This window comes from Diabrotica undecimpunctata, chromosome 1, assembly GCF_040954645.1.
Source record: "Diabrotica undecimpunctata isolate CICGRU chromosome 1, icDiaUnde3, whole genome shotgun sequence".
Taxonomy (NCBI): Eukaryota; Metazoa; Arthropoda; class Insecta; order Coleoptera; family Chrysomelidae; genus Diabrotica; species Diabrotica undecimpunctata.
Genome location: NC_092803.1, coordinates 102,374,116 through 102,402,026, shown reverse-complemented (window position 1 = coordinate 102,402,026; position 27,911 = coordinate 102,374,116). Strand labels below are relative to the sequence as shown.

At 33.5% G+C, this 27,911-nt stretch overlaps 1 protein-coding gene across 11 annotated transcripts in view; it reads right to left on the bottom strand.

Moving 5' to 3' along the window:
* LOC140451733 (probable multidrug resistance-associated protein lethal(2)03659) overlaps nucleotides 1-27,911 on the bottom strand; it is a 207,570-nt gene that overhangs the window by 16,372 nt on the left and 163,287 nt on the right. For all 11 annotated transcript variants that reach the window (XM_072545595.1, XM_072545590.1, XM_072545610.1 and 8 more), the window contains 3 exons: nucleotides 16,648-16,819; nucleotides 15,818-15,974; nucleotides 9,775-11,052 (listed from right to left, as the gene is read on the bottom strand). In XM_072545595.1, coding sequence (XP_072401696.1) covers nucleotides 9,775-11,052; nucleotides 15,818-15,974; nucleotides 16,648-16,819 — 1,607 coding nt within the window. The remainder of the gene's footprint in view (nucleotides 1-9,774; nucleotides 11,053-15,817; nucleotides 15,975-16,647; nucleotides 16,820-27,911) is intronic.

The window sequence follows — 27,911 nt, the reverse complement described above, 5'->3', positions numbered from 1 at the left end:
AGAGAGACTTTAAAACTGAACATTGCTTCGACAGAAACCATATATATATATATATATATATATATATATATATATATATATATATATATATATATATATATATATATATATATATATATATATATATATATATATATATATATATATATATATATATACAGATTGAACCAATTTTAAACGGAACATACAATTTAATATATATCTGTTTGAACTGCATTTGAAATAGTGGACCAATATAAAACTTGGACAAAAATAAATCCATACCCGGTGATAGACATTGTATAAAATATCGTTCAACTATCTGTCTCCTTTAAAGGAGAGAGGAGCTTGCCTAATAGTCGGAGAGATAGAGCCGAAATTTTGAACTGATCAGTAATATGACATTTCTCTATTGGAATATATTCATTGTAACTGGGTTAAGACTTTGCCTTACAGGCGGATGCCCCTCGTGGTACAGGGGGTGGTTATACAGGGATGAAGTTGTAATTTTTTTCGGAAAAATTAACGATCGATAATATGGCTAAAAATTTGCCCAGAGTAAGATCTTGGTATAACTAGACGAAATCCCAAAGGGCTGACGCGAGAGTGAATACATAAGGGGTGGCGGACAGGGGTGAAGTTGCAATTTTTTGGGGAAAAATTAACGGTAAGTAATATGTCCGCCATTTTCATGGCTCATTATTTAGCCCCTAAAAACTATAAATCCAAAAGGGCAGACAGCTGGGTTGGTACAGAGGGCCATAAAACGGGGTCAAATGTATCACTTGCCTCCGCATTTTAGGTCTCGGCAACAATTTTCAAACTGATTTTATTATGATATTTTTATACCGGTTGATTTGAAAATTTGTATGCTCACTTCTGTTACTATACTGAAAAGCGTCAAGTAGAGTTTTCCTCAAAATTTTTCAAAAAAATTTCCGTAAATGAAAATTTTCGTAATTTGTTGAGGTAAAATCTAATTTGTAGAATTCTTTCGATTTTCTGTCAGTTATACCATGATTTTTTTCCAAAAATTTTCAAACGATTTTTCCGATAAGAAAAAAAAATTTAGAAAAACTTTAAAAATTTCGTCATTTTTCTCACTCTCATTGATGTCATTACATTCATCATCTTCGTCACTTTCACTTTCAATAATATCACATTCATTATCTGCTTCATTTTCAATCACTACTTCTCGAACTGATTCTGGCATCTGAGGTCCACTAAACCATTTGAATTTATATGTTTCATCTTCAAACTCCCAACCATGTTCTTCAACAATCAATTCTGTTGGTAGTTTTTTATGAGCATTTGTCCAAATATTTGAAATATAATGAGCTCGCAGTAGATGTTGGTGTAATTCATCTTGACATGGTGGTAAGCTTGAAGCATCGAAATTTTTTAGTTTTTTTTTTAAGGTTCGTTCACATCATGCAACTTATACTGCCGGTTAAATAGTGAAAATCTGACATCGTTTACTTTTCTTTTTGGAATTGTTCTCGTCAGTCCTGTTCCATATAAGTGACATACGAAAGTTTCTAAGGTTTCAAAAACTTCATTACAATCGAAGTCAGTTTCACCAAGTTGAATAAAAGCATCTTGATACTTATTACATTTAGCGCATGCGTCTAGAATTACTGATCTAAATGAACGCGCATCATTATTATTTTAATATTTTAAAATAATAATGATGCAAAATTAATGTCAAAACAGAATTTGTAAAATTATAATTAACTAATGAAAAAAAATTCAATCAATTTGAAAGTTAAAAAAAAATATTGAAAATATCTACAAAGTAAATTTCAAAACTTAAAAAATTGATAATTCCACTATTAAATTGATTTTTATTAATAATTGTTAAAGGAAATTCTACAAATTGAATTTTATCTATTGATAAATAGAAATAATATATTTTGTATTTGATTATTAATGTAATAATAAATCAAATTTTTCTTATATCTGAACAATCATTATTTATGCAATATAAATTTAAAAACCTTTTTATTGTAATAAAAAATAAGTAAAATTACTATTTGTTATACCAAAAATATTTAATAATTAACATTATAAAATTACTTTAATTTAATAAAATATCAAATATCAAACATTTATTCAATTAAAAATTAATTCGTAAAATATTTATATTTAAGAAAAAAATGTGATTTGTAAAGTAAATATGACTTTAGTTTGGAAAAAAAACATTATCATAATATCATTTTAATACTACAAAATATTCTATAAAAGATTCAGACGATGACGTAGAGTTTTATCAAATGTTTTAGAAAAGTTTTTCTAAATTTTTTTTTCTTATCGGAAAAATGGTTTGAAAATTTTTGGAAAAAAATCATGGTATAACTTACAGAAAATCGAAAGGATTCTACAAATTAGATTTTACCTCAAAAAATTACGAAAATTTTCATTTACGGAAATTTGTTTGGAAAATTTTGAGGAAAACTCTACTTGACGCTTCTCAGAATAGTAACAGAAGTGAGCATACAAATTTTCAAATCAATCGGTATAAAAATATCATAATAAAATCAGTTTGAAAATTGTTACCGAGACCTATAATGCGCAGGCAAGTGGTACATTTGACCCTGTTTTGTGGCTCTCTGTACCAACCCAGCTGTCCGCCCTTTTGGATTTAAAGTTTTTAGGGGCTAAATAATGAGCCATGAAAATGGCGGACATATTACTTATCATTAATTTTTCCCCAAAAAATTGCAATTTCACCCCTGTCCGTCACACCTTATGTATCTACTCTCGCGTCCGCCCTTTGGGATTTCGTCTAGTTATACCAAGATCTTACTCTGGGCAAATTTTCAGCCATATTATCGATCGTTAATTTTTCCGAAAAAAATGACAATTTTATCCCTGTATAGCCACCCCCTGTACCACGAGGGGCGTCCGCCTGTAAGGCAAAGTCTTAACCCAGTTACAATGAATATATTCCAATAGAGAAATGTCATATTACTGATCAGTTCAAAATTTCGGCTCTATCTCTTGGACTATAAGGAAGCGATAAGTGGTTTGACAGCATAATAACTGCTTGTTTAGTCTAGTTTTTTCAATGATTCTAGGCAACCTATTTGGGTGGAGGTTTGACTTGTTCTTGAATGAGTTCCGAATCCAGCAGCCCGTTGAAGTATTGGATTTTTATAATATAATTATTTGACAACCTTTTGTTGGCCAATCACCTAGAGCGGAGTTGAGCCGAAATACATTGATTTCGTATGTTCCGTTTTAAATTCGTTCAATCTGTATATATATATATATATATATATATATATATATATATATATATATATATATATATATATATATATATATATATATATCTATGTATATATATATATAATATATATATATATATATATATATATATATTATATATATATATATATATAGATATATATATATATATATCTATATATATATATATATATATATATTTATATTATATATATATATATATATATATATATATATATATATATATATATATATATATATATCTATATATATATATACATAATATATATATATATATATATATATATATATATATATATATATATATATATATATATATATATATATATATATATATAGTAGGATACTTGAATATTTGACGTAAGTGAATCATTACATAGTGTTAAATTAAATCTTTTGTAGCATAGCTCAAAAGATGCCTTTGTAAGCCGAAAGCGCTCAGCTAGAAATTTGAATTGTTTACACACTTGAAAAATACATATATATATATATATATATATATATATATATATATATATATATATATATATTACACTTTAAATTATAAAACGGACACTGGACAGTTAAGTAACATAAATTGTAACATATTGAACAACATTTATAAATATTCAAAATAGCCAACATTCATCTTAATAACAACTAACCTTAATAATTCATCAAAAAAATATTATTCTTCTAACTTTTCTTTTATTTTTATTTTTATTTTTACATTTGAAATAATTTTAATTTTTTATCGTATAGCTGTAACGAACGTGCTTACGACAATTTAATCTTGACATTCAATATTTCAAACACTTTAATGTCAGTTTTTATTTGCGAAATCTTTTAAATTTTGTGAGTGTTTTAAATTGTATTTGTACGCCATTTTTTGTAATGTTCAAATTGTTTTAGTTTACTCCTAAGGAAGCTTTTAAATAAATGGCGAAATATTGAGTAATTTAGAAAAAAGAAAGATTTTTATAATTCGAACGTATATATATATATATATATATATATATATATATATATATATATATATATATATATATATATATATATATATATATATATATATATATATGAACATCGCGTCGAGTTTTTAAAATGTAACGCACGTAGATAAATTATATAAGTATTAGTGTAAAATAAATTAGTTATATTGTACAAATAAAGACTTTAAATAAACTTGTAAGTGTAGAACCTTTGATAGTAAATAAAAACAATAAATTAGATTAATAATAATACAACAATTGGTGTCAAAAGTGGATATAAAATAAATTGTGAAAATGACTACGATTTATAAGCTCACAGTGACGAATTTAAGAAGACATCTCGAGGATAGAGAATTAGCTTCTACCGGAAAAAAAGCTGAGTTAGTTCAACGACTAAAGAACGCTTTGGAGGAAGAAGGTTTTAATCCAGAAACTTATATATTTGAAGATGCTGTCATCTCGTCGAGTTCGAAACAAGAGAACAAAGCTTCTGGTGATATTTCGAAAGTCTCCGGACATCGCATCATTAGAAGAACAAAGTTTCTGGCGATATTTCGAAAGTTTCTTCTGATGTGGCCAAAGTTACTGGTGATATGGCCAAAGTTTCTGGTGGCATCGCATCATTAGAGAACAAAGTTTCTGGTGACATGGCTTCTTTAGAAAACAAAGTTTCGAACGAGATTTCTTCTCTGGAAAGCAAAGTTTCTACTAACATCTCTAAAGTCACTTCTGAGATGTCTACCCTCGACGATAGAATGTCTACGCTAAAAAGTTGCTGCCGATATGTTGGCCTTCGAAGAAAAGATATGGAAAGAGATGGAAAGGAAGATGAAGGAAAAAGGGACAGCAGAGAGAGGAAACAATTCAATTACAGTAGAGACAAAAGAAAACGAGACGAAATGTAAGTTGGAAACATGGCCGAAATTTGAAGGAAGTTGAGGTTCTATTCATGTTAAAGTCCTAACTTTCGACGGAAAATGATCACGGAACAATTACATGAAACAGTTCGAATCAGCCGCAAGAGCGAATGGATGGTTTGAAAAAGAAAACGCTGTAAACCTAACTATCGCTCTTCGAGGAGATGCCCTAGATGTGCTTCAGACCATAGGCGTAGAGGAGACGGATGATTTCGAACAACTTAAGAAGAGGTTAAGTATGCGATATGGCCACGAACATTTGGAGCATGTATATCAGTCACAGCTTAAAAATCGAAGACAAAATAAAGATGAGACTCTTCAAGAATACGATGTAGATATTGCCAGATTAGTACGATATGCTTATCCAACATCTCCCGAAGACATGATGGAAAAATTAGCCGTTCAAACGTTTATTGATGGTCTTCGTGATCATGAAATGCAGATAACACTGCGACTAGCTCGTCACAAGACGCTGATTAATGTCTTATTCGCCGCCCTAGAATACGAGTCAGCTACACAGGCCTCTGGCAATTACAGTAAAGTTAGGACTGTAAAAGAGGAAGGAGATGAAGATAAACTTGACCAGCTCGTTAATATGATGAAAAGTATTATATGCAGGAAAAGGAAGACCATAAAATCAAGAAACTCACCATCTCGAAAACTGGAACGGATCGGCCTTAGGGGGGCAGCTTCGACCCGGAACTTTTCCAAAGACCCTCTTATACTAATAGCTTCTTTGAAATGTCGTGAAGATAGTGTATATGTAGATGGAGAAATAAATGTTAAAGGACATACGTTGTTGGTGGATACCGGAGCGACCAGGACCAATATACGCCCGACAGTTAGAAACAGCCGTAAGAAACTGTTACCAACGAGGTTGCGACTTCGGACCGCTACAGGTGAAAATGCCAACATTTATGGAGAAATCCAGGTACAATTGGGAATTGGAGCAGAAAAGTTCGTCCATACTGTTATAGTTGCTGACATCGAAGAGGATGGTAATATTAGGAATGGACGTAATGAATATGCATGGATTCCAATTGGATTTTAAGAATAAGGTAATCCAAGTTGGCAACGAGGAGGTATTTCTTCATCCACATGATGACAACACTGTGCAAGCAGCCATTAAAGAAGATACAGTCGTGCCTGTGAGAAGCGAAATGATTATAGTAGCGTGGCTACAGGGAATTGTGGACGAAGGGACACCTGTTATGATGGAGCCTTGGAACCATGACGACGAGGTTGGCCGTAGAATCATAATTGGAAAGGAATTGGTGACTTCGGCTAAAGAAATTTCTGTGAGACTTATCAATGTCAATGACTACTCAGTGACCATCAAGAAACAGACAAAAGTAGGAACTTGTGTACCTGTGACATCCATAATCCGTCAGGCGACAACATCTAATAATTCCAACGACAAATTCGACCAAAAGGTTGCAGTTGCGGGACAGTCTCTAAATCAGATGGAGAAAAGGAAATTAACGGAATTTCTTTGGCAGTATCGTGATATTTTCGTACCGAAAGGAGGAAAGACGGGAAGAACAACCGTTGTTAAGCATAAAATTGATACTGGTAATGCTAAGCCAATTCGTCAAACAGCTCGACGATTACCAGAGGCGAAAAGAGAGGAAGCTGAAACGATTGTTCAGGAAATGAAGAAAGACGGGGTGATAGAACCTTTACAAGCCCATGGGTCTCTCCGGTGGTTCTGGTTAAGAAGAAAGACGGAACGACGAGGTTCTGTGTGGATTACCGTTTGCTGAAAAACTTTACCAAGAAAGATAGTTATCCTCTGCCTCGGATCGACGACACATTGGACACATTGGCTAGAAGTAAATTGTTTTTTACTTTGGATTTGAAGTCTGGATACTGGCAGGTAGAAATGGACCCAGTAGATAAAGAAAAGACAGCCTTCACCACAGGATCTGGATTGTGGCAATTCAACGTTATACCATTTAGACTCTGTAATGCTCCTGCGACATTTGAGAGGCTTATGGAAAATGTGTTGAGAAGATTATCTTGGAAAACTTGCCTGGTTTATCTAGATGACATGATCGTTTTGGGGGAGACATTTGAAGATCATCTGAACAATTTAGAAAACGTTTTTAATCGACTTAAAACTGACCAATTGATGTTAAACCCCAAGAAGTGCCAGCTATTTCAAGGTAAAGTCAATTATCTGGGTCATATAGTCAGTAAAGAAGGAGTGGCCGTGGATAAGGGAAAAATCGATTCCATTAAAGAATGGCCAGTACCAACGGACAAACATCAAGTGAGAAGTTTTCTTGGACTATGTATTTACTACCGGAGGTTTATTTAGAAGTTTGCAGATATCGCTAAGCCATTAACGCGACTTACAGAGGAAGCAAGAGACTATCGCTGGGATACAGACTGCCAAAATGCCTTTGAGACCTTAAAAGAGCAGCGTTTAATCACAGCACCAATTTTAGGGTATCCGCTGCCAGAAGGAGAGTTTATCTTAGATACAGATGCAAGTAATGTGGGAATTGAAGGAGTGCTGTCTCAGATTCAAGGAGGACAGGAACGAGTCCTCGGATATTTTAGTAAAGTTCTTTCAAAACCTGAGCGGAATTATTGCGTCACGAGAAGAGAACTTCTAGCAGTAGTGAAATCAGTAGAGCACTTCTATCAATTCCTCTATGGCAGAAAGTTTTTAATCCGAACCGACCATGCCGCCCTTAAGTGGTTGATGCAGTTTAAGAATTCAGAGGGTCAGATAGCTAAGAATACGATTTCAAGATTGAGCACCGTGCCGGAGTTAGCCACAGAAACGCTGATTCTCTATCCAGAAGGCCATGCCCAGCAGAGTGGTCCCACTGCAACAAAATGGAATCCAAAGAAGCAGCAGTACTAAGAACAACGATGGTCAACGACGACTGGACGCCTACTAAGATCAGGGAAGAACAAGAAAGAGATCCAGTTATACAGAAAATTCGAAAATGGATATCATGGAATATAACTTGCTCAAACGAGTTCTGGAAAATGATGACGGTTCAGAGAAGAGAAGACAGTTGGTGATCCCAAAGAGCAGAATAGCCGAAGTACTTCGTCAGTTACATGACAGTCCATCAGGAGGGTATTTTGGTTTAAAGAAAACACTTCAGCGAATTCGGGAACGGTTTTATTGGATGAACAGTTCCGACGACGTAAAAGACTGGTGTAAGAAATGTACTATTTGTGCTGCGAGTAACTGGCCTTATCGAAAAAGGAGAGCCCCTATGAGACAATATAATGTTGGAAGCCCGTTTGAAAGAATAGCTTTGGACATCGCTGGGCCATTTCCAGAAAGTGAAAATGGAGGCAAATACATGTTGGTAGTAATGGATTACTTCACTAAGTGGGTCGAGATTTACAAGTCAGGGCACTTCCAGACCAGAAGGCCGCCACCGTTGCAGATAAGTTGATCCAAGAATATATCAGCCAATTTGGAGTGCCTTTGGAGATCCATGGTGACCAAGGCAAGAACTTCAAAAGCGATCTATTCAAAGGAATATGTGATAAACTAGGCATGAAGAAAACAAGAACTACCGCGTATCATCCGCAATCGGATGGTATGGTAGAACGGATGAATAGGACAGTTGGCAAGTATTTGACAAAGATGGTGTCCGATCATCAGCGAGACTGGGACCAATATCTTCCGTTCTTCACAATGGTCTACAGATCTGCTGTTAACGAATCAACAGGCCAGACACCAGCCAGGGTCCTATTCGGACTCGAGATGCGACTACCTTGTGATCTAGAGTTTGGGTGTCGACCTGGAGAAGATGTAGCCGGTGAAGATTATGTGATCGAATTACGAAGAAGAATGGACGATGTACACGAGTTGGTCCGTTCCCATCTTCAGATCGCTAGGGACCGAATGAAGAAACAGTACGACACTCAAGCCGAAAAGGGGTGTTTTAAGAAGAACGACAAAGTCTGGCTCTATAATCCCAAGAAGCGAAAAGGTTGTTCTCCCAAATTATAGTAGTTTTGGAAAGGTCCATACCTCATTATGGAGAAGATCAACGATATCATTTACCGAATAATCAAGATTCCGAGGGGAAAGACGATGATAGTACACCATAACCGGCTGGCGTCTTTCGAAGGTGACCACGACTTAGATGAAGAAGTGGAAGTAAACCAAGTCCAAGATGTGTCTGACCTCACGTTTAAGGAATTCATGAGTGCCTATGGAGGTACCGGTAAAGTAAGACATGGTGTTACCACTGAAGAAAAGCAAGATCTACTCGCGCTTCCTGATGACTACTCGCTGGCCCTTACCATCCCGGCCAGTATCAACGACGCACCAGGGTTGGCATCCGTTGGCATACAGTAGTGCAGTGACTAGTGAGTATAGTAGTATCTGATAATAGCTGTAGGTAGTCTTTAAAATATATATAACAAGGTTTATAGTTTACAGACAAAAATTAAACAGAAAAAGAATGAGAAGTTGACGTCTAAAGCGTATGACCAGTAAAATATAATATTTGAAAGTACCTACGTATATACTTAAAAACAAAAAATTGGGTAATAAAAAGATAATGCAGAAAACTATAAATTCTATGTGATCAAAATTTTGAATTAACTCGTCAATTTAAATAAAATTTAACTAACGTTAAGAAACATTTACTTACCATATTGTTACAAAATATTCTGAAGAAGTGTCAAGAACCTGACTCATAATAAAGGCTAAAAGTAGTATTACAACTTTACATAAACTTCCGCCAGCTCGAATGTAGTTCATATAAACGTAGGTAGTAACCTTGCCTACACCCTTTTCTTCTTTTACTAAAGCAGGAGCTTCTTTTTCTCCTTGATTTTCAATATATAATTTCGTTTTAACTTTTTTTTGTTTCTCTTCATCTTCTTCCTCCTTTTTTAGCTCTTCCAGAAGTTTGGTAAAAATACTATTCGATTTTATAATATCTACATATGAACCTGAAGCTCTTATTTGACCATTCTCTAATAAAATAATATTTTCTACAGTCTTTAAATATTGCAACTGGTGCGTGACTAGAACCACACATTTATCGGCTAAAAATTTGCAAATGCATTCGTCAAACAAATGTTTTCCAACATGAGTATCTACCGCAGATAAAGGATCATCAAGAAGATATATATCTGCTTTTTTATATATTGCTCTAGCTAAATTGATTCTGGCTCTTTGACCTCCACTAAGAGTAACTCCTCTCTCACCTATTCGAGTTTTATCACCATAAGGTAAAAGAGTTAAATCTCTTTGTAAAGCACACACTGTGACAACTTCTTCGTATCTCTGTTTGTCGTAGGGTTGTCCAAAAAGTATGTTTTGTCTAATGGTGCCACCAAATAACCAAGGTTCTTGCGATGCAAATGATATTTTTCCATTCACTTCAATGTAACCCTCTAAAGGTTCTAATTCTTGAAGGATTACTTGGAATAGTGATGATTTTCCACTGCCTACTGCTCCTACGACGACCACCAAACTTTTCGAAGATACATCCATTGAAATTTTTTCCAAGTTCATCTCAGAATGAGATTTATCCCATTTTGCGGAAATTTGGTGTAACTTAAAACCTGTACTGATCATAGTTTCTTTTTTAATACCTTTTGGGTCTAAGTCTGAAAGATTTAAGAACGCTTTGTTTACTCGGCCCACTTTTTTCTCGTCTAATACAAGAAATGTTTGAATTCTATGAATGGATGCGAGAAGTTCCGATACCTGTGAAACTGACTGAGGAAAAAACATGGTAACCATGCCCAGTATTCGATAATAAGATGCTATGGTGTAGACGTATGTTGATGTTAGGGTATTTCCCGTAGCAACGTAGGTAATAACAGCTAGTGCAATCGAACATCTACTATTGCTAAGACTCATTGACATTAAGAATCCTTTAATGTAAGAGCTCATCCTAATGAATTTTATTTCGTTCCTAAAAAATCACCAAGTTCATTACTTACAATACCATTAGTACGTTAACAAAAAAAGTTATAAAAATTAGGTTAGAACAATAGTCGAGTTACGTTTGAAATTATGTATATAGATCACTTAAAGGCTATGTTCGCCCATAGTCTTGTGACTCTTTCTGATTAGACGCTTTTTCACAATTATTTTTTATCAATGTACACATCATAATGTTTTACTTCTATAAAGCCTGTTATTTTGCCATCATGTTCCTAGCAACTTCTGATTACACTTAAAATTACAACTTAAAAAGGTTTTGAAACTATTTTCTTGTGGCATATCTAACGTTTTACGTTTTAATTTCCACTCCGGAAATCGATTTTAAAAAAGATATTTAAATAATTGTGCGAAAAGTATAACCATCAAGTTGTTAAGTTAGATTTAACCAACAAACGCAGAATAGACGCCAGAGATAATTAGGATTTTAATAATGTAGTCCAGTCGTCAGAGATTTGATTTCTAAAAACGAGACAAACAAGCTGATGTCAATTTTGGCACCCGACAAAAGATGCATCCATGGGATGGAAAACATCCAATTACCAAGACTCTCTACACCGTAGAAAAAGATGTTTGAAACAAGAAATGTAGCTGAGATCATTTTAAACAAAAATGTTTATACGCACTTTTTTTTATAAATTTTTTAAATAAAATTTATATTAAGTTAACGGTAAAAATTCGCTATTTTTTGAGAGTGTCCCAGCCGACAAAAGTCAAAATGCATTTTAAAGGTGAAGAGTGCAGATTTCGTATCTGTTTTTTGAATTTTGTCGAAAATAAAGTCAGTTTCTATAAAGCTGTTATAGATATATCGGTATATAGAATATAGATGTAATAAATGTTAAGCGATTTTTGCAATTTTTACGAATCTCATGAGATCAATAAAATATTTCGCTTCGACCGTTGTGGAATTTCGTTCCGAATGTTGTGGAAAGAATGGCTTCTATCAACATTCGTGACTATACCGAAAAAGAAAAACGCCAGTTAATGTTTCGATTACCGTACCACCAGTCTAGTGCCACATACGAAAAGTATTTCTAAAGATTATTCATCGTAGAATATATAAACTGTTAGAACAAGAAATTGGATAAACTCAGTTCGGATTTAGAAATGCTCAAGGAACCAGAGAAGCATTATATGCAGTAAATGTGCTAATACAGAGATGTTTAGATGTAAACCAGGACATCTATGTCTGCCTCCTAGATTATAACAAGGCATTCGATAGAGTGAAACATAATCCGTTAATAAAACTACTGATACCAAAGAACATCGACCCACGGGATATAAGAATATTAAATAATCTGTATTAAGGACAAGAAGCTGTCATAAGAATAAATAATTTAAAAACTAATAAAATAAAAATCAAAAGAGGTGTTAGACAGGGCTGTGTCTTGTCGCCATCACTGTTTAATGCATACTCAGAGGAAATATTCAAAAAAGCATTAGAAGATGAAGTAGTGGGCATAAAAATAAATGGCATACCCATACCTGAAATTAGATATGCTGATGATACAATACTAATAGCAGAAAATATTACAGATCTACAAAGAATTTTAGATAAGGTTGTTGCAGTGAGTGAAGAATTTGGTCTGACACTAAACATAAAGAAAACAAAATTCATGGTTATATCAAAGAAAAATATTGGATACATTAATCTACACGTAAATAAAGACGATAGAACTAGAAGTGCATTCAATAATATGAAACAAATATTATGTTGTAGAGACCTCAGCCTAAATCTTAGAAAACGAGTATTAAACTGTTATGTATTTTCTGTTCTTTTATATGGTGTGAAGACATGGACTTTAAATAAATAATGTCTCAATAAATTGGAAGCATTTGAAATGTGGACATATCGAAGAATGCTGAGAATCTCCTGGACAGACAGAATAATCAATGAAGAAGTACTAAGAAAAATAGAGAACAGCAGGGAGATACTGGATTCCATCAAAATAAGAAAACTACAATATCTGGGTCATATAACACGTGGTGACAAATATGAATTCCTAAAACATGACTGAACTTGTTCGGGCTTTAGAGTCAACAGTTAGAATAGCAGTGATGATTGCCAACCTTCGTCATGGAGATGGCACGTAGAGAAGAAGAACCTTCAAAAACCTATAGGACCAGACTATGGAAGTGATAAATTTTATTAATCCTATAAGATTCGTAAAAAATAACAAAAATCGCGCAACGTTTATTTATTTAACAGCTTTAGAAAAACTGACTTTATTTTCGGCAAAATGCAAAAATTGATTGAAAAGATAGAATTTTTCCAAGTAAAATGATACAAATTCTATTTAAAAAATTGATTTCGCGTGCGTAACTTACATTCAAAATCGCCGGTCGCTTCAAGCGTTTTTTATAAGAGAACCGTTTGTTCGATAGGAAAAGTGCTAATAAACTTCAGCTATATTTCTTGTTTAAAAAATTCAAAATTATCTCAGCTATATTTCTTATTTAAAAAAATTTTTTTGCTGAGTTTAGATTCTTGGTAAATCGATGTTTTCTGTTCCCCCACTCCTGCCCCTCCCTACGATGGGAAGTTTTAGAGGGAAATCCGGGGTAGAAGTGGCAAACTTTTTTGCACCTTCTTTGGGGTCTGACGACTGGAGTATTAATTTTAAACTGTGTTTGAAAATATATTAAAAGATAAGAATAAAAAAGTCCTAATTCCAAACAGAAAACAAATAATTTTACATGTAAATCAGTTTACAATGAGTATCTATATAATATAGAAAATGTGTAAAAAGATTCTGAAACTGCCTTCCTGTGGCAAGTTAAATATTATGTTTATTTGGGGCTAAGCCACAATTGATTGTAATGAAAATTACATTTTATAATTGTCAATTGTTATTTGACTTTTCGGGGTCAAAATATACAGTACGTCTTCAAATTAACAGATATAATAGTAGATTCTAAAATCGTTACAGTTTTATAAAACCCTAAAAAACCTTCTATATGCAGATAAAATAATTTTAAAAGCCAATTTAAAAGCAAAGCTGAATAAGTTACTAGTTCAAAAATTCAAGTAAATTTTTCTTTATGGTTTGAACACGGCGATTAGTGATGCCGTGTAAAGATAAAAACGCTTTATAGCAAACAACAGTATCTTGTAACGAGCCACTCACATTTACCCGAACTCTATAGCTATAGGAAGATTGATTAAAATTTGCTTCAGCTTCAGGGTTTTGGCTTCTCCGTCTACCAACAGGTATAACCGTGACAAGACCTGTTAAATATTTGTTTTGAACATTGTAGTCCCCTAACTCATTAAAATGAGAAATTAATAGTTGTCTTTCATTCAAAGGGATGACTTGAAAACAGTTGTAACGAATACACTTACAGTCTTCTCCGACCTCGTGAGTGGTGACACGTAATTTTTTCATTACATCACTCATTTTGCAGGTTTTTCTCCGCTTTTTGACATCTCCTGGCTGATTATTTTCATTAGATATATCACTATCACTAAGATCACTTGATATTATGAATTTTCGCAAAAACAAACTAATAAAAACTATAAAACGGCAGCAGCTTTCTTAGCGATAATAGAATAAAACTTACGCTAAGATGCAAACGACAATCTACGTTTAGTTACAAGGTCGTCGGAATCTGATCGTTATTAGCCGTCAGCGCGAGGAACCTGATCGTTCTTTTCCGTTGGCTTATATCTTTCTCCTTTAATATCTTCTGTACGGTGATCGTTATTGTACAAATGAAACCATGCTTGCGTTCTTTCCAAGATAAGCTAAAATATGGCGCCAATATCTAAATTCCGACCAAAAATGGAGTCTGATCGTTCTTTCCCGTGGCCCTTCAAGTCCTTTTGCCTCTTCTTGTTCAGAAAATTCAGCGCCTATCAGGTATACCTACTATTACCTTTACAGTGGCATCATCATGTTAATAATAATGAATTCACAACCAATTGTTTCTGATAAAAATATGTGTAATCTAAATTTTATATTATGAGTACATGTTCTGTAATTCTTTTATAACATAATTTTATTAAATGTTTAAATGTATACATATACGTAATTGGTTAATGTTTGCTTTTAAATCAGCTTTTTAAATGATAAGAAGGTTTTTTAGGATATAAAAGTCTGTTATACCCTAGACGCCCACCCTTTATATTTCGGCCCATATAGAGAATCTAAAACTATGGAAGAATATGTTAAACTTTTAAAGGGCGACATTTTTTAGGCTTGATTTACAATTAAATTACAGCGAGGGCGGATACAACCTCAAAAATTTTAAATCGACAGTGTGGTTGAGTGATACATTATTTTACGGGACGTTGAAATATTTTTCAAAAATATTATATACTTGTCCTTTCTTTTTAGCAGTTCGCGAGAAATCTGGTGATTTATTGGCCCTGACTTATATTAGATAATATCTAATATTTATGTTTTAAGTAATAACATATTATGTTTTAAGTAATAACATATTATGTTATTACTTAAAACATAAATATGCTCCCTACATATTTCATAAAAGATATCCATTCTTTCTTTAGTAATTTAGCATTCAACTTGTTTGTTAACATAATTTAGAATAGAATTACTACCTACGAATTTTTTAATTTCGTAAATAAAGTGCTCAAAGTGAAAAATTATAATTATGTATATTGAATAATCTATAATACAAATTATAATATTTTATTATTCGACATGATTTTGTACAATGCTACAAAAATTTAAAAATCTATATTGTGGGAAGTAAAATATTGAAATACTCACAATCGTGCAACTTCCACAATTTTCGTAAATGGCTTTTCCCATGTATACATTTTGATAACTTGAATTCCATTTATTATTTCGTTCATAAGTCGTACTCTTTCATCAGTTTTAAGAGCAGTAGCTAAACGAAATTGTGAATTTTTTTTTCCCAAGAACACTAAAAGGCAAAAAATAAATGTAAAACAAAACCAAAGAAACGATAGACATAGCACAATGAAATCAAAACGAGGTTATTAATGATTAAAACATATAGCAAGATGCGGAAAACAAATCGGATCAATTAATTTACCTTAAGAGGACACATTCTTTAGAAAGATACAAGATAACGGGGATCTAAGGGGTTTCTTCTTCTATAGTTTGTTTACTCTCGGAAGAATACACTGACGTCATGTCTCGGTCGCTATCATCATGGTTCTCCATCATTCTGCCTGGGGCTGATAGGAAATCTTTACATTGACAATAACCACCAATAATTACTCGGATTGTATCCACTCTGTGTTTAGAAGACCTGCTTCGTGGTCATATGCTAATAATTTTGCTTTTAATTATCAGTTTTTCTAGGCCTTCTGTTCCTCTTGCTACGTATTCAAACTATCTGAGATAGAATTGATTTATGTTTGTTTTATGTAGTGTGTGCATGACAAGAATAATCTTACTCTAAATATAAAAGTTTCATGGAAAGCGTAATTGTCAACGTTTTCTAGCTAGGGTGAAAAACTGTATCAAACAAATCATCTTGTTCACTAAGAAGAAAACTACATCCAAAAATAAACAGAATAGAGCACAATACGAGTATACAGATTGATAAATATAACTGATTCATTACTTACTTTGCATAGGCATGGATCCCATCAGAAGCAAAACTCCTGAGACACCCATCCATCCATATGTTGAGTATGTCAAATAAGTTACTAAAATCACCATTATTGGTCCGAGCCATACAAGATGTATGAATTGAAAGCATGTATCAAATCTTCCAACATCGTTTGACATAAGGTTTACCTGAATATAAAAAGTTATTTATTACATTATTATTACATTATAGTTATTATACAATTTTTATTATGATTATACAATTTTTAAATTTAATGCCGAATGGATATTATAATTGATATCAGAAATTACACTGAAATTACAAAAGATATTTAGTTAAAAAATGCCATATTCCGGCGCTGACCAAGAAGGGGAAGCATAGCTTTCTCAGCGTCTACGCACAAAGCGACGGTTTTTAATTTAATTTAATTTAACTTTTTGATTCGATTTAATTTGATTTGATTCCAAGCAATTCAATACTATTCGATTTGATTTGATTCGATTTTAATCGATTCGATTCCAATCGATTCGTGTCGATTCCAATCGATTCGTGTCGATTCCAATCGATTCGTGTCGATTCCGTTCCAATTGATTCGGTTCAATTTCAATCGATTTAATACGATTCGATTTGATCCCAATCGATTCGATTCGATTCCAATCGATTTAATTCGATTCAATTCAATTCGATTTGATTTAATTCCAATTGATTCGATTTAATTCCAATCGACTCGATTCAATTCCATTTCAATCGATTCGATTCAATTCCAATCGATTCGATTCGATTCGATTCCAGTCGATTTAACTAAATCTCAATCTTTATCTTATTTATAAATTCCTTCTCCAGAATTAGTACCTTTATCTAAATTTCTAATACGTCTTGCTTTACTTTTTTCGAACTCTTCCAACTACAGCGTTAAAGGAAACCCTAATGCGGAATGCTACCATTTAAGGGGGTGCATTTTTCAGAAATGGGTGATGTTGTACCTATGCACCAGGACAAAAAACAGGAATACACACGATTTTTCTTTCTTGTCTCATAACTTTTTTACATAAATGCATTGCTTTAGAGAAAAAAACTTAACCTTTCTCTTCAAAATGACGTTTTTACGTCTTTTCTTTACATTTCTCATTATAAACCTTTTTTCTTGTACATTGTTTAGGTATATGGATTACTGAATAAAAAAAAGCTTCATTTCTGTATTTTAATATAGTCTATTGTAAAATATTCTATGACTATGACATTAACAATGGGCCAAGTCAGAAACATTTAATAATATTTATGACCGCACTAATTGAAGTCAACCATTTTCTGCTAAACATAAATGTACAAGGAAAAAATACTCAAGCCGCAGTGGTCAGAGACGAAAAGGGTCACTGAACCTCTAAAAATTATACAAAGAAGCTAAATTTTGCTGATAATGTCAATTTTGATACACCAAAAAGATGCAAAAAAGTTTGCCACTCCTAGTCCCGACCTTTCCCTAAAACTGTTCTCGAAGGAGGGGGGGGGAGGCGGAAAACATCGATTTACAAAAATCTGTAAACCATAGAGAAAAATGTTTCAAACAAGAAATGTAGCTAAGATAACTTTGAACAAAAATTAGCACTTTTTCTGTAGAATCAACCGTTCACTCAGAAACAACGCTTGAAGCGACCGGCGATTTTAAAAGTGTTATGCGTGCGAAATTAATTTTTCAAATAAAATTTTTATCAGCTCAACGGACGGTAAAAAATATAATAGAACAGAGTGTCCTATCAACAAAAATTAAATTGGGTTTTTAAAGATGAACAGTGCAGCTTTCGTACACAATTTTTGCATTTTGCCGTAAATAGCAAAAATCGTTAAAAATGGAAAACTTTGGAGAACCGTATCTTGCTTAAAATTAGTCCTAGAGTCTGTAACGAGTCCGTCACTTCAATAATTCTTTATTCACTTTAAATAAAATTTTTATATCCATATCCTCTTAATAATTTCCTTAATTCTTAAATTTTAAGTTGGTATTCAACAGAGACACCAAGCGTCTATATTTGCAATCATAGTTTAGCTAACTCAAAACAAGTGCTGATTGCTCACTTCTGCTTCGACGTTCGGTAAAGACACTTGGGTTTAGAGGTAGGGGCCAGAGAAGGCATAAAAGGTTTTTATTTAGAATATAAAGTTTTTTTTAAGAAGAAGTTGCAGGAAGTTTTGGTTTTGGTTTTTTTTGTGTCCTGTTGGTTTATAACCACTCTGAGCCGGTAAGTTTATCCAATTATCAATAAAATGAAAATATAAAAACCATCAGCCATTTTTGAGATCCTCCAGTATTGTCATTTTTCATTTGATTCGATATATTTATCTGAAATGTTTCCCATCATTTCATTAAGAAAATTCAACATGTAAATCGAAGGTGTTATTGATATAAAATCATATGGATTTTAATTTTACTTCCCGGCCCTAAAAAACATAATTATCTATATTTAAAACAATTTATTATCTATTAAGAGTATCGATAAAAATATTTTGTCGTATACCGTTCATTATATTATAAAATATATTATTATCCATATCATGCTTTTCGTTAAAATTGTCGATATAATTAATCCATTTTACTTCAAATACGGTCAAGCCATACGAAGGTCACATCATTTACAAAATCATTAAGTTTTTGCTTCCACACTTCATAAGTAACCTTTATAAAACCTTTCAAGGTTCATAAACCTTGTTTTTTCCATACTCGGTATCAAGAGTAAGAAAGAACTCTAAAACAAATGTTTTTTAGCCTACCTCTGGGAGTCAAGCAGAAGTCGAGGGAAGAATGTTTGATTTTTTTTTTTTTGGATGTTTCAAGAAGAATTTTCAAGTTAATACCTGGTCGGAACTACACCTGGTTCCAGAGTTGATTTTTTTTTGGAGGTGGCTGTTCCCTAGAGGTCCAAATCTGGCCTTGTTATTCTCGGACAATTTGAGAAAGCAGCGAGAAGTATCTTCCTCCTTCAGAATATAAAATCTCGTAAACCTGTATTAAGTTTATTAAATTTAATCTTTTTTATATATTTTTTTTTCTTTAAATCATACTATTTTAAAATAATAATAAAAAAACCATCAGTTTTTTTTCTAAAATAATATTTAATCATATTTAGGGACTAAGTAGGTTAAGGTTTTAAATCCTCCCGTTTAACTCATTTGTACGATTTCTTGTGTACACATTTAATCTGAGAGTTATTTTTTTTGATATTTTATTATTATTATATATTTAAACCTTTGGACATCTATCCCTTCAGGATAGTGTCCTTATTACTTGTTAAGACATTTAATTGAAAGCCGAAATACAGAGTTACATCTCTAGTAGGCAAGTAAACTACCTTTTTAAGTATAGTCATTAAATTTGTTCCTATATTTTATTATTTGTAAATTCAGTTTATCAAGGATCCGTTGTGTGTAACCAGGGTATTTTTCTTTGTATATAAGTAACTAGATTAACTGTACATAATTGGTGGTGGGTAGCTATAAAAAAATTATATTGTATATACTTGGATAGGGATTAAAATTTGTGGTGAAAACTAAATATTTTAATTAATACCTGTTTCTCGTTTATTGCAGCAAACAGCTTTACAAGATACCTTGGAAGGTATATGTTAATACTTTCCTGGCGCCCAATCATATCTTAGAGCAACTTCCATAATTTACCACTTTCATTTACTTAATTTTTTTTTTTTTTAAGTATCCTGTCCTTCTTATTCTCACTTTACGGTCTATGTAGGGCATGCAAATTGGCCGAATCCTCTTTTTGAGTGTCAAGTAATCATTCTCCGGCACATTCAGCTAGCCAGCTTTAATTTATTTGTTTTTGTTACATCAACCCCATTTGTTTTTGTTACATTGGCGGTCCCAACGTGGTGCCTATTCTCAGTTAAGACCGTAACTTATATAGTTATTTTCTTTTCATTGCATAACATTTCTTACTATTTTTGATTCTTTCTTGTTGCTCCTTGTAACTTATGTATTAATTTTTCTTTCTTTATTGGATTTACTATTTTAAGGTATACTTGTATTGCTGCAGTTATAGTCATATTTAAACCCTCACCTATTTTGATATCATTGTGTACAGTTGACTAGTTATTTACTATTTTTGTATGATAAAAAATTTAATTATTTAGACATTGCTATTTTTATATATTAGCCAATCTTAGTGTATTTTTGGTATTTAACTGCTGGTTGACCATATATTTGTTGAAACCACTGTATGTTGCTTTAGGGATTCAACTTTAAATATTTAACTTAACTTTACTTAATTCTTTTTAAACACTTAATTATATATAGATATATATTTTTTGGATAACTTTAGTTCCTTGATTGATTTTGTGGTGTGTTGGTACATATATATTCATATTTTTTTTTAACTTTAGATTATTCTTCGATTGACTTTGTGGCGTGTTAGTACATTATTTCTTTTGTCTATCCTATATATTCATCTATTTTTTTTTTGTTTTCATAATGTCTGCATTTAAGGTAGAACATTTGTTAGTGAAGGAATTGGATTACGAGTTAAGGATTAGGGACATCAGTATTGATGAGTCTTCCAATGTTGATCTGAAACGCAAAATATTGCGTGGGGCTTTAAGGCAGGAAGAAGGAAACAGGAGTTTCCGACAGATTTCCGCCTCAAATATTCCTTTTGAGGTCCAACAACAGGAGATTAAAGAGACTGTGGATGATTTGGCGAAAAGGATAGCCGATTTTAGAGGGACTGTCCAAGATAGCCTATATTCCAGGCTAATATCACGCCTAGCTCACATCTCAGGTCGTGTGCATTTATTATCTTGTTCAGATGATGCACAACAAATCTTCCAACGCTCTGTCTCTGTCCGAATCCTAAGTCTAGAAGGCGAACTTGATTCTCGAGTGAGTCCAATAGCAACATCAACTCCAATCTCTTCTGTCCAAGCGGCAAATGCATTTCTACAACCCAAACCTGTTCAGGTTCATAAATGGGGCATTACATTTTCTGGTGAAGGTCATTATGACCAGGTTATTTCCTTTTTGGATCGAGTGGAATGTCTTCGTGTATCGAGAGGAGTGAGTGAAGATGATCTCTTCGCAGCGTCTGCAGAATTGTTTTCAGGTGCAGCTTTTACGTGGTTTATGAATAACCGCAATAATTTTTCAAATTGGTCTGATCTAGCTCAGAAACTTAAGTCTGATTTTCTACCTTATTCTTTTCAAGACGACCTTTTAGATCAAATTAAAAATCGTAAACAGAAGCCACACGAGTCTGTTACGATGTTCATTAATAATATTTTAGGTATGTGTAGTCACCTTGAAACACCTCTGACAGATTCTGCAAAGATTAAGATCATCCTGAAATGTCTATTGCCATTCTATCATCAGCAGTTGGCACTTGTAGAGATCACTAGTATAGCTGATATTACAGAGAAGTGTAAACGTTTAGAAGAAACTTTATCTTGGTCTTCTCACCTTCCATCTACTTCTCGACCTTCTTCTTTTAACTCTTCACGTCACCTAGATACTTCCAAACACCGTTCTTGGCAATCCAAAGGCCATGAACGTAATATTTCCGCATTAAGTTCTGTCGTTTGTTGGAATTGTCGTGAGTCTGGTCATACTTATTATGATTGCGGTATCCCTCGTACCCGTATTTTCTGCCATGGTTGCGGTAAAGAAAATACTCTCAAACGTAATTGTTTTAAGTGTTCGGGAAACGAACGATCGGAGGTCCGTCCCCTGAGCGTTTCTCCGTCCACACCCCCATCAGGGAGCCAAACCGATCCACCAAACACAGCAACTGTTCCAACCACGTCCAACCATTCAAACCCATCTTCCAGTCGAAAAGGAAAAGGGGTTTACACGAAAAAACCAACACACACCACATAAAATCACTCAAAAGACTAACTTCCCAATCTAAAACATTTGATTCGCATAGATTATCTTCCCCAAATTTTAGTGTTAAACGTGATAGTAGTAGTGTAGTAGTTTCAGTATGCATACCAGAGTTCACCACAGGTCAGGAGGATTCTTTTATTTCTGATTCTTCTTGTTTTCCTATTGCATCCTCTGATTGTGTTGGTAGAGATAATAAATTTAGTTTGGTACCATTTAAAATTTTTGACCAATCAGATAATGGTTGTTTTGATTTGAATTACTTATTAGTGAAGAAACATAATGATAATAGACCTTATCTTCCTATTAAGATTTTAGGACAATCTTATTTAGCTCTTTTAGATAGTGGCTCAAACATTTCTGTGATAGGTTCACATTCATTAGCTTTACTGAAAAATGCTGAAATTTCTATTATGCCCATTTCTTCTCTGCAAGTATCTACTGCAGATGGTACAGTTCAGTCTATTACAGGCAAATTTGAAACTGAAATCACAGTAGCAGATTTATGTAAGCAAATTACGTTCTATATTATTCCCTCAGTCCAGAATTCTATAATTTTAGGTATGGATTTCTTAAATGCTTTTAATAGCACACTAAATTGTTCTAATTTTTCTTTTTCTGTTTCCCAATTTAATCTGTCTGTACTTAGTACTATTCAGGACTTTTCGAGTTTATCTAGTCTCGAACAAAGACAATTAGAGAATATGATCTCTAAATTTGTATCTCTTTCATCAAAAGACAAGTTAGGTCGTACCTCCTTAATATCTCATACTATCGAGGTGGGAGATACCACACCTTTTCGACAATATCAGTATCCTATTCCTCAGGCATGGCAAGTTGACTTGGAAAAGGAAATCGATTCCATGTTAGAGTTGAAAATCATTGAACCTTCCACGTCTTCTTACTGTAGTCCGCTGTGGTTAACAAAGAAAAAAGATGGATCTTTTAGGGTCTGCTTCGATGGTCGAAAGTTGAATAGTATTACTTCAAATCGGGATGCTTATCCTATTCCCCGAATAGATGTCATTTTAAGTAAACTTCAGAATGCTAAGTACATTTCTTCTATCAACCTATCTAAAGCTTTTCTTCAAATACCTTTAAGTGAAGAAAGTAAAAAGTATACAGCTTTTGCAGTCAGTGGGAAAGGATTATTCCAGTTTGTCACTATGCCTTTCGGTCTTGTTTCAGCTCCTCAGACAATGTGTCGTTTGATGGATTTAGTCATTGGTCCTCAATTAGAGCCCTATGTTTTTTATTCTTTGGATGACATTTTGGTTGTCACTCCTGATCTTTCTCTTCATATGGAAATTTTGGATAAGTTGTTTTTACGTCTCAATGAGGCTAACTTGACTATTAATTTAGATAAGTGTCAGTTTTGTCGTCCTAGTCTTAAATTTTTAAGATATGTAGTCGATCGTAAAGGTTTAAGGACAGATCCTGATAAAGTTACAGCCATTAAGGATTTTCCTATACCTAAGACTACCACCCAAGTCCGTAGGATATTGGGAATGTGTGGATATTATCGTCGGTTTGTTCCGTCTTATTCTACTTTGTTGTCCCCCCTTACAGATTTGCTTAAAAATAGGAAAAAAGGCCAAACTATTACATGGACTTCAGAAGCCGATGATGCTTTCCGGCGTATAAAAGAAGCTCTTACTAGTGCTCCTGTCATGACGTCTCCGAATTTTAAAGAGCATTTTTACCTCATGACAGATTGTTCCAACACTGCTTCAGGTGGTGTACTATTTCAGATAAAGGATGGTTCGGAACACCCAATAGCTTATACCAGCAAAAAGCTTAATAAAGCACAAAAAAATTATTCCACCACAGAAAGAGAACTTCTTGCAATTATTCATGGTCTTGATGCCTTTCGATACTATCTTGAAGGTCGTAAGTTTACTATCATTACAGATCATAGTTCTTTATTATGGTTACATTCTATGAAAAATCCGTCACAGCGTTTGTCCCGTTGGATTTGTAGGCTTTCTGTTTTTGATTATAGTATTGTGCATCGCAAAGCCAATGGTGTTGTGGTTGCAGACGCGTTGTCACGAACGTTCGATATCAATCTTTTAGATCTGTCCACTTTATTTCCAGATAATTGGTATCGAAAGATGATTCATAATGTCACCCAAGAACCTAGTAGATATCCTGATTTCAAGGTGGAAAATAATATCCTTTATAAATACGTTATCAGTCCTGTCGAATCTTTATCGAATATGTCTGATTGGAAAATAGTAGTCCCAACAGCTAATAGGGATGAAGTGTTGAAAACCCTTCATGATGATGTGACATCAGGTCACTTTGGTTTCTACAAAACTTTTAGTAAGATAGCTGAGCTATATTACTGGCCTGGTTTGCGCAACTCAGTTAAGAAATACATTTCGAGATGTAGAGTTTGTGCAACATGCAAGCCGAGTAACCTACCTCAAGCTGGATTAATGGGTTCATTTAGGAACATTAATTTTCCTTGGCAAATGATATCTTTAGATCTTATTAGACCATATTCACGTAGTTATTCAGGTAATACGTATTGTTTGGTTGTTGTAGATTACTTCACCAAATTTCCTTTAGTTTGTCCTCTTCGAAAGGCTACAACTCCAGCCATATTGAAATTCTTAGAGGAACAAGTTTTCTTGCTTTTTGGTACTCCACAAATAGTTTCGTGTGACAATGGTCCACAATTCATTTCAAAGGCCTTTAAAGATCTTTTGAATAAATATAAGGTCCAAAAGATTTTCTACAATGCATCTTATCATCCGCAAGCTAATCATACTGAACGGGTAAATCGCAGCATTGTTACTGCTCTTCGATCTTATACCTACACTGATCATAGGGGTTGAGATGAGTATATTCATTCAGTCGCTCAAGCCATTCGAACTTCTGTTCATGAAGTTACCCAATGTTCTCCAGCTTATGTTAATTTTGGTAGACATATTCCTTTGTCAGGTGATTATTTTGGATTAATTTCTGAGAATTCAACAACCCTTCCTCAAGTTTCGGAGAAACTTCATCGTATGGATGATCTCCAAAATTTACCTCCAATCTTCGCTGACATTAGGAAGAAGTTGAAAGCTTCTTACCTTAGAAATCAGAGTCAGTATAATTTAAGGAAACGAAACATGCGATTCTTTATTGGCGATCGAGTTTTAAAGCGAAATTTTGTAAAGTCAAGTAAGGGTGATGCCATTTCTGCTAAGTTCTGCCAGAAATATATTCCTTGTACTGTCGTTCGAGTAATATCTCCTTTAGTATATGAATTAAAAGACAATTCGACAAATAGACGAATTGGTCAATTTCATATAAAGGATTTACTTCCAGACAATACCGTAGATGACTTAGCATCCTCTTCCTCAGATGAAGATTAACTTAAGTTTGTCTAATAAAGTTAATCTACCATTGTGATTATTATTGTTTTGGCTCGGTTTTGATTACGATTTGGTATTTTCTTGAAACTTTATTATTAATCACCAGATACTGTATATGTTCAGCTTATTCCTTGCTTATTATTTGGTTATATAAGTTTAAATTATTAAGCCTTTTCATTCTTATTATTAGGTACACTTATCTTTGTTTGTCTGCGACCACAGACCAGTAAGAGCTAGAATAACGATAAACCTACAAAAAGAAAGAGCAAAGATGATAAACAGTGGCAAACACATAGTTTGGAATTCACCAAATCAGCCAGAAGCGTACATAAAAAATATAGCAGAAACTTTACAGAGTAATGATCCCAAACCTCTAAGTATCGACGATCATAATAAATTAATTACAGACTCGGTTAGAAACGCACAACTCAAATTTTGCAAGAAAAATTACACCAAAAGTGAAAAGATTAGCAAAGACACAAAAGCTCTCATGGAAATACGACGAAACCTAAGCGAGAAAGAAAAGGGAAACAAAGAAGAATATAGAAAACTAAATAAAAGAATTTCAGCGGATATTAGAAGAGATATAAGAAGATATAATACTAATGTAATTACTCAAACAGTAGAAAAGAACAAAGGTTTAAAGATAATGAAAAGAGAACTCACACAAAGTAAAAAAGAAATATACAAGCTAGAAGATAAAGACGGAAAGGCAACAACAGATAAACAAAACATTCTGAAAATAACTAGAGAGTTTTATAAAGACCTCTATACCAGCCAAAGACCACAAGAAAATTTACCGACACGAGTAAAGACTCTCATAAATCAGGGATCGGAAATACTTTTACCCATTACTGTGTCAGAAGTAAGATCAGCTTTAAAGGAAATGAAGAACCATCGATCGCCTGGTGACGATGGACTCGTTATTGAGGCAATAAAAGCAGGAGGAGAAATTCTATTAAAATCAGTAAGCGAACTGTTTAATAAATGCTTACATGCGGGTACGATTCCTAAAGACTGGAACAATGCAGTGATAGTCTTGTTACACAAAAAAGGTGATATTACTAAATTAGAAAATTATAGACCCATCAGCCTCTTGACACATATGTATAAACTCTTTATGAAAATCTTAACAAAGAGACTAACACCTAAACTTGATTTCTATCAGCCCAAAGAACAGGCAGGCTTTAGGAGAGGATATGGCACAAATGACCATTTGCACACCATAAAGATCTTAATTGAAAAATGCATCGAGTACAACATACCACTGGTTCTTGCATTTGTCGATTACGAGAAGGCTTTTGATACTGTAGAGTTTGAAACCGTACTGGAAGCCCTAAATCAAAGCCGAATAGATTACAGGTACACGTCACTAATCAAAAACATCTACGAGAACGCTACATCAAGTATACGACTACACGAAGACACAGAAAAATTCAGCTTAGGTCGAGGAGTAAGACAAGGAGACAATATTTCACCAAAATTGTTCACGGCAGCTCTAGAGTCAATATTTAAGAACACCCAATGGCAAGATATGGGCATCAATATAGATGGAGAAAGATTAAATCATTTGAGGTTTGCAGATGATGTCGTATTAATCGCAGATAACTTACAGGATACAGTTTCTATGCTACATTCGCTTAAAAGTCTGTCTGAAAGAGCAGGATTAAAGATAAACTTTGAGAAAACTAAACTTATGACAAATCTCGTAATGAGTGGAAATATAACTATCGACAATAATACCATACAACAAACAGACACTTACAAATATCTGGGACACGAGATCAAAATAAACAGAGACAATCAAACAAATGGAATACAGAGGCGAATAGGCCTGACATGGGCAGCATTTGGCAAACTAAGCCATATTCTAAAAAGTTCAATTCCCATGTGTCTCAAGCGAAAAGTTTATAACCAATGTGTTTTGCCTGTACAAACTTATGGAGCAGAGACTTTAACACTCACGCAGAAATCTGCGAATAAACTAAGAGTTACACAACGAGCCATGGAACGTGCAATGCCGAATGTGAGC